This window comes from Hyalella azteca, unplaced genomic scaffold, assembly GCF_000764305.2.
Source record: "Hyalella azteca isolate HAZT.00-mixed unplaced genomic scaffold, Hazt_2.0.2 contig4322, whole genome shotgun sequence".
In the NCBI taxonomy this organism is placed as follows: Eukaryota; Metazoa; Arthropoda; class Malacostraca; order Amphipoda; family Hyalellidae; genus Hyalella; species Hyalella azteca.
This window is the reverse complement of record NW_025934542.1, coordinates 1-12474: the sequence shown is the minus strand read 5'-3', so window position 1 is coordinate 12474 and position 12474 is coordinate 1. Positions and strand designations below refer to the sequence as shown.

Below are 12474 nucleotides of genomic sequence, written 5' to 3'. Positions count from 1 at the left end.
GCCTAGCACTAAATTGAACCCGGTGGAAGTCTGGTAGCTATTTCAGAACTATCGTCAGTCATGAAGAGATCCGGTCAAATGACACGATTTTAGATTTTCTGTGAACAAGGCACGAAGAGAAAAAGAATCGGCGACAGGCCACATCAGGCCCACTCTTCAGCGCCGCCATCACTATATTATGTTATGTTAATAAGAACATTTTTTGCAAGTAGAAAATTTTCTGCACGTAGAAAATTTTCTGCAAGAGGAACATTTTCTACAAGTAGAACATTTTACTGCAAGTAGAACATTTTACTGCAAGTAGAACATTTTCTGCAAGTAGAACATTTTCTGCAAGTAGAACATTTTAGCGCAAGTAGAACATTTTCTGCAAGTAGACATTTTCGACAAGTAGAACATTTTCTGCAAGTAGAACATTTTCGACAAGTAGAACATTTACTGCAATTAGAACATTTTACTACAAGTAGAACATTTTACTGCAAGTAGAACATTTTACTACAAATAGACCGAAATTCAACTACTTGTATTCCCTAGAATAGGAAACTGTAGCATCCGTTATATATAGCGCCACTATTAAAGACTAGGCACGTATTACGTAAATATTCTCAGAAAAAAACAAGACAAAATTCTTGCAACGATCATTTTTCGCACTAGCCAGTTCACCAAAATAGTGTTGTTATACTAGCTCTTTTACGACTAAGCAATAATGTTGATATACTAGCTTTTTTACGACTAAGCAATANTTGGTGTGGAAGTTAATTTTCGAAATACTTTCAAGAGGGTGAATCGATGGAAAATTATCGTGTCATTAATAAAATGGCAAATTGTGAAAGATCTCCTTATACCTAAACAAATTATGTTTTGGCGACCCATTACAGTAGTGAATAAATTTCAATCTTGTTTGTGCCAGGGTCTACTTGATTTTTCATTGCGTTAAATATTACAAGTAAATGTTAATCTTTAAATTCTTGAGTATTATATTATGCACTAAAATCATATGCGCATTTTCGATGCAATATTATTAAGGTCTTGTCCAGCCAACCGTTTTTTCAGCTCAAAATTTTCCTATATATGTCTTCCATACTCACTGCCTCCAACTTATACTCTAGCCTTTAGGTTTCATACTGATATAAAATCTAAAATTTTTATCGAGAAAAATGTGAATTGTAATTTGTAAGTAATAATATATGTTATTCATTTATGAAGTTTTGTCTCCGTAAATTTTTCAATAAGAAATGATTTTAATTTGGTGGAGCTAGACGATTTAGTTTTCTTTCACTTTATAGTCACTTGTGTACAATTCCCAAATTAGGGTAATGAAGGAAAATTTTTTCAAAACTGTATTTGCAAATGCTAGGTGCTTTTCGAAAACCAAATTATTTTAAAATCTTTTTTGTTGACTATTGGGCCCAATTTTTCATGTGTGGTTGTAGACTCGTGCTTCTTCATGGAATTGATGATTGTTAAAACATCTTGGATGGAGCTGCTCCAAACTCCATTGGATGCTGGACACATGTAAGAAAAAAATTAATATCTACCATTTAAGTTTCTTTTTGACAAGTGGGATGGTGCCAAAGTCAAATTTTCGCACGTTAGGACTTTTTAATAACTCAAACACATGGTTTATATTATTTTAATGTATATATCTAATTAAATGCTTTATTTGACCTGATATTTACGCAAAATTACTGAGAAATCATATTGAGACTGGCTAATAGGAGGAAAGCAAACTCGGTCATGAATGTATAGTCAATGACATGAGTCGTCACTGAGCAGCCGCTGCGCTTGAATCGCCGCTCATCCATGTAAACCATAAAATGCTTAATCATATAACTCTATAATCATATAATACTATAATCTTATAATACTATAATCTTATAATACTATAACCATATAATACTATAAGCACATAATAAAATTAACTCATAATAAATATAGAGCTGTTCTAACTGCGCCAGAAATTTGTGGTTCAGTTTGGTTTACAAAATAGATCGCTTCTTTAGAACGCCGGCGACTTAGGTGCTGTGGCGACGTTGGTGATATTGACGGTAGTGGAAGAAATCCATAACGAGAAAACTGAGAACTATTTGCCCATTCAGTAAATTTAAATACATTATCACAGAAACCAAACTCCTCAATCATGAAATATTGTTTATTGAAGAAAAATTGCAAATAAAATGGAATGAAGCTGAAAAAATAAGTTATTTGTCACTAAAAATATGAGATAGGGTATATGTATATAAGCATATACCAGTTCATTTATGCTACTAGCTGTCAACTGCAGTGCTTTCCCATTGACAACCAAAAATATTATTCATTCATATAAAGTTCGCCCACTTGTCAGAGTCTAGACCACATGACACTATATACTCCATATTTAATCAAACAGCTTCCTTCGTAGTTGACAATGTTAATTATTTCACTCGCGCTGTACATAATATATAATTAATTAAGCCATGCATAAATACATTATTTATGGGCGAAATTTTGGAGTAAAAGCGTCTTAAATAGTTTATAACAGCTAAAACTTTTGAGATCGCATAACATTGAAGCATGGAAGACATCGGACTCAGGATATAAATAAAGGATGTATGAGAGCCTAGATATCAGGGCTGTTCAGCCATGGTTCTGATAAAACCATTTTAGATAAGTCTTGCGTACGTAACTTTTGATGATGCCAAAATTCGTACTGCTTACACATTTCGTAAATTTATGTGGGTGAGTAGCGATATTTTTATAATCCAGCCCCAGACCATCAAGCGCATGCAACCTGCCGTTCGGTTCAACATTTTTCATCAAGTTTATTGCGTTCAAGGAGGGATACAAAATTTCATGAGATGGTTTGAAAAGAGATATACGAGTTGTTAAGATTAAAATTGTTTACTTTTTTATTATTTACAATCTTGGTTGGGAACTTCAAATCTGAATAGAGTCGACGAATGTGAAAAAATTCAAATTTTCATAGTAAATCCAGAGTATGTTTTTCGGACGTAACAGCCCCAGGCCACGCAGAAGCGCCACCTCTATGTTCTGCCGCCCTCAGCCCCGGCAGGCAAGTCGTCCTCGCCGCCATTGTNTTTTAAAATTATATATTTCGTCAATTGATTCATGCATTGTCTCCAACTTTACGTAAGTGTGCAAAATTTAAGATCGATTGGACAGATAAAAGTGTGTTAAATATTGATTATAAGGCATGTATCAGACAAAATTATTTTTTTTTCGTTTTTTTAATATCATAAATAGAGTTTTCTTTAATATTCAAAATTATTTATTCTGTCAATTGATTCATGCATTGTCTCCAACTTTACGCAAGTGTGCAAAATTTCAGATCGATTGGACTGGTAGAAGTGTGTTAAATATTGATTATAAGATTTGTAGCAAACAGACAAACAAACAAACAAACAAGAAGTGAAGTCAAAGAAGAGTGTTGTAAAAAATATTTTTTAAATCAAAATTTTCAATAGGTAAAATAAAGTAAGAAATTCATTTTACATGTGTAACATCGGAGACATGACTCTCTTTAGAACTTGTTGACTTTTAAAGCAACAAGAAGCAATTGAAGCAAATTTTTAAACGCATATTATTATAGTAATTAACTTGATGTTGCTTGTCAAATTTGAAGTATTAGCAATGTCGGCTAGTATTATCAGATCAGACGATCCATACTGAGAAATCTCTTTTGCTCTCCTAACCTTCAATTTTGGGCGCCTGGTGCTGATCAAGCTGCAGCTATACTGTGTCTGCTCAATGAACGTGTTTTGTTCAACGCCACTCCTTCGTTGCGACTGCCATTTTGCAGCAAAATATGCATGTCCACACGTCGGATGGACTTTACATACAACCCGTCTACTTGGCCAACTCTTTGCCAAAACTGCCGCTCCTCCTTAATTAAGCTGAACCTAATTCCGAAACCTCTAATCTACGGACGCTTCTCATATCTTTTCCAGTGAACGCAACGAGCGACGTCAACTTGACGATGACGTTGGTGGTACTCGCGCTGTCGCTGGCCTGTGCGGGCTTCCGTCTCACCGTAAGTATTAGAATAGAATTAAGTGTCGGCGTTGAAGGAATAGGCCCATGGCCTGTTGCCGATTCTTGAACTTTTCGTGACTTGATTCACAAGGGATCCGGCCTTTGGAACCCGATCTTTCCATAGCTGACGAATAGCTGCTGGACTTATTGCCTGGTCCGTAATTTGCTAGGCATTTTAAGACTGAACATATGCTCCTGCATAGCTTCGTCTAGTCTGTTTTTGAAGATGTTCATACTCGGAGCGTCAACGATGCTATCAGGGAGGCTGTTCCACATTAACATCGAGTATAAGTTATACCTTCAATATTTTGAACAAATGCAAGTGTTTTCTTTGGTAATTTTTGGACTGATTTCTGTGAAGAGGCAGGCGTGAATTTTCAAGGCCGGCAGATAGAGTTAAGTAAGATACTGAACTTGAGTACCATGCTTCTATATCATACTTTTGCATTACATTTAATTCTGTGAGCAAACTGGAATTTTGTACTAATAATAAAGTGTTGATGTTACGTCAGGTACCTGGAGTGCAACAATTTAATTCACAGCTCAAGGCCTGATTTGTTAAACATTTCAGCCGCCTTCGCGTATGTACATTGAGTTCAGCAGGAGTTTGGTAGCACACATATGAGAGACTTGGGCTAGTCAGCACTTTCTTGACAATATTATTATGTCAATTGATTCATGCATTGTCTCCAACTTTACGTAAGTGTGCAAAATTTAAGATCGATTGGACAGATATAAGTGTGTTAAATATTGATTATAAGACATGTATCAGACAAAATTATTATTTTTTTTATATCATAAATAGAGTTTTCATCATATTCAAAATTATTTATTCTGTCAATTGATTCATGCATTGTCTCCAACTTTACGCAAGTTTGCAAAATTTCAGATCGATTGGACTGGTAGAAGTGTGTTAAATATCGATTATAAGATTTATAGCAGACAGACAAACAAACAAGAAGTGAAGTTAAAGAGAAGTGTTGTAAAAAGATTTTTAAAATCAATTTTTTCAATAAGTAAAATAAAGTAAGAAATTCATTTTACATGTGTAACATCGGAGACACTACTCACTTTAAACCTTGTTGACTTTTAAAGCAACAAGAAGCAAAGAAGCAAATTTTTAAATGCATATTATTATAGTAATTAACTTGATGTTGCTTGTCAAATTTGAAGTATTAGCAATGTCGGCTAGTATTATCAGATCAGACGATCCATACTGAGAAATCTCTTTTGCTCTCCTAACCTTCAATTTCGGGCGCCTGGTGCTGATCAAGCAGCTACTGTCTGCTCATTGAACGCATTTTGTTCAACGCCACTCCTTCGTTGCGACTGCCATTCTGCAGCAAAATATGCATGTCCACACTTCGGATGGACTTTACAAACAACCCGCCTACTTGGCCAACTCTTTACCAAAACTGCCGCTCCTCCTTAATTAAGCTGAACCTAACTCCTAGACCTCTAATCTACGGACGCTTCTCATATCTTTTCCAGTGACCGCAACGAGCGACAACTTGACGATGACGTTGGTGGTACTCGCGCTGTCGCTGGCCTGCGCGGGCTTCAGTCTCACCGTATGTATTAACATCGAGTATAAGTTATATCTTCAATATTTTTAACAAATGCAAGTGTTTTCCTTGGTAATTTTTGGACTGATTTCTGTGAATTAGCAGGCATGAGTTTTCAAGGCAGGCAGATATCACTTAGAAAAAACGGTCCCATCGGCATCCTAGTGGCCGGTCGCCCCGTGAAAATAAACTTTCGCCGTTTTTATCAGATGTTTTGCGGATTTCTGGTGTTAAATTGGAATAAAAACGGTGAAACGGTGTTTCTTTTCACGTGCCGGCCGGCCACTGAAATGCCGGTATTACCGTTAACGGGAATTTTTCTAACAGTGTAGAGTTAAGTAAGATACTGAACTCAAGTAACATGCTTCCTATCATACTTTTGCAGCACATTTAATTCTGTGATTAAACTGGAATTTTGTACCAATAATAAAGTATTGACGTTATGTCGGCTACCTGGAGTACAACAATTTAACTCACAGCTTAAGGCTTTATATGTTGAACATATTTGCCGCCTGCGCGTATGTATATTGAGTTCAGCAGGAGTTTGGTAGCACACATATGAGAGACTTGGGCTAGTCAGCACTTTCTTGACAATATTACTATACCCTGCTATTTATATATATTTCACAGTGTCATGTTATGCCAGGTAGATATTTATTATTTTAAAAAGAAGAAGAATTGTATAATTTGTGCGGTTGAGAATGTAGTCTACAGAAGTATTTTTCCTTATAGTTCCTTAACATCTAAAATTTAGTGTAATTTTCTGACGCAGAATGGGAAGTGATAACCAGTGACGCGTTTAGAACATTGTTTAATATCTAACTGATTGCGTGATATGAGACGGTCTAAGTGACGATATTAAGCATTGCATTGTCTGGCTTCTCGAGCCGAAAAATTAATCTTGAACTAGCCGTATCAGCTCCAACCAGCGAATAAAAGCATAAAAGCCAATATTATAAAAGTTGTCAAGTAATTCCGGATGAAAATTCTGCTTGTTTCAGGTCGCTCAATCAATGGTGAGTCTGAGATCAGCTCAGCGGATATAATCGGACTCATTAAGAATCGTGAAGAAACCAAGTGAAGTCCTCCTAAAAGTCAAGTGAAGTCCTCATAAAAGTCAAGTGAAATCCCCCTAAAAGTCAAGTGAAGTCCCACTAAAAGTCCACCTCTTAGCACGAGGGCTGTAGTCCCCTGACGGTCTCTTCGTCTGCCACGTCACTCGGGTGTCCGGAGGCCGAGTCTGCAAATGTTCAAATTGCGGCAACATCAGAAGCCGCTGCTTATTACAATGCTTTGCTTGGGCGTTGAAATGAAATAAAACTTACTTTAGAATTGCTAAATTTCTCATAATATTTTGTGTATTTTTCTGTACAACGTACCCTGAAATATTACCGCTGATTTTGTCTCTTGGCTTCACGGCGTATTTTGCCGAATGCAATAACCCCATATGAATGCGATGAATGTAGTGACCCTATATGAATGCAATGAATGCAATGACCCCATATGAATGCAATGAATGCAATGGCCCTATATACAAGCGATGAATGCAGTGACCCCACATGAATGCAATAACCCCATATGCAAAACGAAAGTCAAATCAACTGCTGCGAAAATTTTTGCTATAAGATGCATCGAAAATACGATGTTTTGATCTACATAGTTTTTGCGCCGTAAAGTTTTGTTGTTTTTGAAATGTGCGGAACTTGTGCGGTCGATAAATTTTAATCTCGAGGATAGAATTTTCCCAATAATTTGGGCCTCAAGTTATTCTTATGGCCTATAAAGTTTTAGGCCTAGTTATTAACGAGATATTAATTGCATGCTTTATTAGTCATGAAGCATTGTGTTCAGGGCTAATGTCTTTCCTGTCTCTAAATACCATCACCGATGAGTTAGTTGACACCGATGATATGATACATATCATCGTATGCATCAGAATGTATGCAACATATCCAGTGTATGCATCAGAATCTGAAACTCGATTAACTCCCACCTTAAAATACTCATCTTAGTAGCTAGGCTGGTTGATTTATTGTGCGTTGTAGGTAATAACAGGCGACTTACAGGTAATGAGTCGTAGACTAGCCCGCACACCTATTTCAACTTCGACATATTCTGCAATATAGAGGAACTTTCGAAAGACGTACAGTAATTTTATCTATTTATTAGTTCCTCAGGCTGTTTCATAACCAGCATAACACCCATCGTTCCTAGGTCCCAGGAGCACATTTCTTTCAGTGCACAATTGTACGTCTTATTGGCCGCACAAAAATGGAAGCTGGTGCTTTTAATTTGGGAAAGCTGATTAAATTCCACGATCATTTGACTTCCTCTCATCGACACCAGGAGCCGATGCCCCTCTCGCCTGACTTGGGGTCGGGAGACAAGACATGTGGGGCAAGCCCCTCTGCCGGACAACCTCAAACCAAGGGCATCTTCCGGACCCTGGAGGTGCCCTCCGCCTCGGGAGCTCCCGTGGTGAGACGGCACCTCGGTACTCTAAGTATTGTAAACAAATTGTGAATAACATGCATTATGTTAAAACTGTCATGCATTCCACACAATATTCAGAACTCAACTGTATACGACTGCGCGTATATTTCATTGAAATTTATCCACCGAAAATCCACTTTTTCATGAATGAGAATTTGTAACTAACATAGCGCATTAGCTCTGAGGAAATGTTCCCACGAACACTGAGCTGCGTGATTTTTTTACTGCCAACAGTTTGTAGTCATTATAGGCATCATATATCATATATGTCAAGTGAACACGTGCATATATTCATAAGTGAACATGTAAATATCCATTTATCTTCCAGGTCTATGAACTTGCTTTTTACACATCCGAAGTTGATGCTCTTCGGTACGTTTATTCCTTCGGTGCTGCTCAACCCGAAAGAATCGCTCCAATTAATGTCACGAATGTCGAGAAATTCGAGGACTGCGCCAAAAAGGTGGCACTGGCAGGTAATCCCGCAATATCTTTCTAATTCCGCTCTGTCCATGAATTACGCGCACATGCAATCATATTCATACATTCCTAACCTACAACAAATACCAAATGTTATTGAAGTGGAAGAGTCTTGACTATTGCTTAAGCCTCATGCTAAAATTACTGTTGTTCGCAGACGTGGCTGGCTTCTGGTTCTACTATGCACGCTGTTACGAGTTACCTAAGCCGAGGGCGAGCCTATGCGCATGTATTGCCGGCCCTTATTTGATCCCCACAGGATACTACTACAAACAGCAGTACTTCCAGACTGGTGATACCGACCCTCTTAACGGTTCGTTTTTTGTACCACCTAACAATTGATCCTACTAGCAGTCACCTTAGAGTAATGCAGGATTAGGTATTATTGAATCGATGTGAAATTCAGGGTTTATTCGAAATGACGAATCAACGGGAAGAGAAAAATTAATTTATTCAAACGCGGAATTGAGCGGTGGCAGCGGCCGTGCGTTGGGTAGGACGCATAAGAAATGAAGATCTGGCTCTACACTTCATGCCACCGATATCACCTGATCTCACCCCATGTGACTATTTCTTATGGGGTTACTTCAAGGAAGCTGTTTACGTCCCGCCTCTACCAGCAACTCTGTTTACGTCCCGCCTCTACCAGCAACTCTGTTTACGTCCCGCCTCTACCAGCAACTCTGTTTACGTCCCGCCTCTACCAGCAACTCTGTTTACGTCCCGCCTCTACCAGCAACTCTGTTTACGTCCCGCCTCTACCAGCAACTCTGTTTACGTCCCGCCTCTACCAGCAACTCTGTTTACGTCCCGCCTCTACCAGCAACTCTGTTTACGTCCCGCCTCTACCAGCAACTCTGTTTACGTCCCGCCTCTACCAGCAACTCTGTTTACGTCCCGCCTCTACCAGCAACTCTGTTTACGTCCCGCCTCTACCAGCAACTCTGTTTACGTCCCGCCTCTACCAGCAACTCTGTTTGATCTGAAGAGCCGTATCACTGCTACGGTGCAGTCAGTAACAGAAGGTATGCTTTCTCGCGTGAGGAACGAGTTTGGCTACCGTTTAGATGTATGCCGTGCAGCACAAAGGGACATATTGAACATTCATAATTACTGCATGTGAAAAAGGAATCTTCCTCTTTCCGTTGCTGTATAAACTATGCATTTAAATTTAAATTCATACCTAAGTAAATACGAATTTAATAAATTGGGTTTAATTAAGATTACCAACTTGCGTGCAGGACGATATCCTTCTTTCAAGTGTTGCGTTCTGGCAAATAGTTTAATTAGTGTCGATTAGTCGGTGCCTGAGACTGAAATTAAATATACATTTGTAATGTTCGTCACTGACTTTTTTGGGGGGGAGGGGAGGTTCTAATGATTTAGAAAAACGCTACGGAAACCCTCCTGGTGGAAGAGGCTGGCGATATGGGCTACCAGTGTTAAAGCAATCAATGTCATTTGAGCCTGGTTGGTCGGTGCCTGGTTGTGTAGTGGGATGTTTGTTGTATTGTTTTTTTGACTATATCAACGAATATTTTTTTAGTTCTGTTCTGGATTGTCTCGCTCTCTTGTAATTTGGTTAATATTATTTATTTTCGATTAGGACAGCGTCTTGCAAGCGTGCGATTAGGACAGCGTCCTGCAAGTGTACGGTTAGGACAACGTCCTGCAAGTGTACGTATAGAGGTGCTTGTGGGTGATGCAGAGGTGCTTGTGAGTGATGCATAGAGGTGCTTGTGGGAGATGCATAGAGGTGCTTGTGGGTGATACATGGAGGTGCTTGTGGGAGATGCTGCATAGAGGTGCTTGTGGGTGCTGCATAGAGGTACTTGTGGGGTATGCATAAAGGTGCTTGTGGGAGATGTTGCGGAGAGGTACTTGTGAAAGTCCTGCTTCCATTCATCAATGCAATGTGTATGCTGGGCAGGAGGCCTCTTTCACGGGAGAGCTCACCATCATCCTGAAAGGCTCATCGACTAATAAGAGGAAGAAAATTGGATTCATCTTCCTCGTCAAACTCGAAGAAGGCGGTCAAGGCGAATAACATTGTTTCTTTGTCTTCGACTGTCAAAAAAACGTGTAGGTGCCAGTTCCCGTTAAGTTCCCATTATCAGCGTAAGTATCATTTCCCCTTAAGTGACACTGCCATCAGCTTATGTGTCAGTTCCCCTCAAGTCACGCTGCTATTAGCGTAGGTATCAGTTCCCCTCAATTTTCACCCTAAACGTCAGTTTCCGCCGTAACTTTGCTGGGGTTGCGAGCGAAGTATTTCCGACTGTCTCGCGTTATATCCAAATATTTTTGGATGCTGCTTTGATGTTTTGTTTTGAGAACGCACTGTGCTCTGAGTGACTTAATTACACTTGATATCATTATGTTGTGTTATTTAACATTAAAACCTTGGTTCTACCATAAGTAAGGTGAATGTCTACCATCCAAACGACCGAAGATCTTACTTTAGGTGGACAACGTCTTTAGTGTGAGAATGCTTACAAATTATATAAATGAAGGTATGTTCTTGGAGAGACATGGTGATCAAAAACAATAGCTTTGGAGGAGTCAAATGACACGAGGAATATTTCCTGTACAGTTGTTCATTGGGAGACCTAAAAACGGTTACATGAGGTATTGTATAGCTTTGCAATCCACTACCGTGATCAGTACACGCTGTATATATACAACCCCTGGCAAAAATTATAGTCGCAATCATGCTCCGAGGTATCGTTAGGCCCTGCAACTCCCTGAAGTGATTTGTACATGCCTTATAGTTGTGATCTTGGCTCACTAGTGTCCCAAAGTAGTGTCCCTTTCTGTTGTAGTAGTAGAACATTTTCTGCAAGTAGAATATCTCCTGCAATGAAAATGAATATGTTGAAAATGAAACGAAAATAGTTAACTCAAGGAATATCAAGAAGCCAATGAACAAATGATAATTGCCTCAAGAAAGAAATAGAAGTAATTAAGAATGATAATTAATTCATGGAAGGTCGAGAAACCACCGAACGAATGATTGTACAGTTGAGGGAGAGAATCATTCCTGATGACCTAAACGCTTGTCTGATGATAGCAGCTTGCGAATGAGGTGCTGAGACAAACTCCAGAATTACAGGCTACTGGCCTTAAGACTCCTATTCAGGCATCTCAGCCGGGCTCGGCTGATTTCCATGGGATTCAATCACTAAGTAGATTTTCTCTAACTCCACTGGTAACTGTAAAGACAATATGAAAATTTTCATGCTTATATAGATATTTATTTACCATCTGTGCGCAGTAACAAACAATGTTTAAACTTCGTTTTACAACTGTGAGAGTGTACTTTCAGTCACAACCCACATCTTCATATATGAAGAATAATGAGATGAGGCATCGTATAACCAGAGGATGAGTTCAGTGATCCCATGTAATCAACGATAGTAATTAACATAACATAACATAATGATGTCGGCGCTGAAGTGTAGGCCTCATGTGGCCTGTCGCCGGTTCTTTTCCTTTTCGTGACTTGTTCATAGAATATCTAAAATCGTGTCATTTGACCGGATCTTTTCGGGACTGACGATAGCTTGAAATAGCTACTAGACTTCCACCGGGTTCGATATTGTGCTAGGCATTTCAAGTCTGAACATATATTTTTTCATAGCTTCAACTAGTCTGTTCTTGAACGCGTTCATACTTGGAGCTGGAACGATGTAATCAGGGAGGCTGTTCCAGTACTCCAATGGATCAGGAATTTTCTAGTAGACAGAAGACAACGTGTCAGCATTAACGGAACCGTATCAGACTGGGTAACTGTGTGCAGTGGCGTACCGCAAGGAAGCGTTCTTGGGCCTGTTTTGTTTGTCGCTTTTATAAGCGATCTACCAGAAGTAGTGTCAAGCGTGTGCTCCATGTATGCCGATGACAC

At 39.0% G+C, this 12474-nt stretch overlaps 1 protein-coding gene across 1 annotated transcript; it reads left to right on the top strand.

Annotated features, from left to right (window-relative positions):
- Positions 1 to 5527: 5527 nt before the first annotated feature.
- On the top strand, positions 5528 to 10609 carry LOC108676827 (the record flags this gene model as incomplete). The annotated part of the gene is made up of 7 exons (XM_018164973.1): positions 5528 to 5603; positions 6599 to 6613; positions 7944 to 8075; positions 8419 to 8566; positions 8728 to 8883; positions 10177 to 10286; positions 10501 to 10609. Coding segments are annotated over exons 1-7 (724 nt in total), but the record flags the coding sequence as incomplete, so codon positions are not given.
- Between the last annotated feature and the right edge of the window lie 1865 nt (positions 10610 to 12474).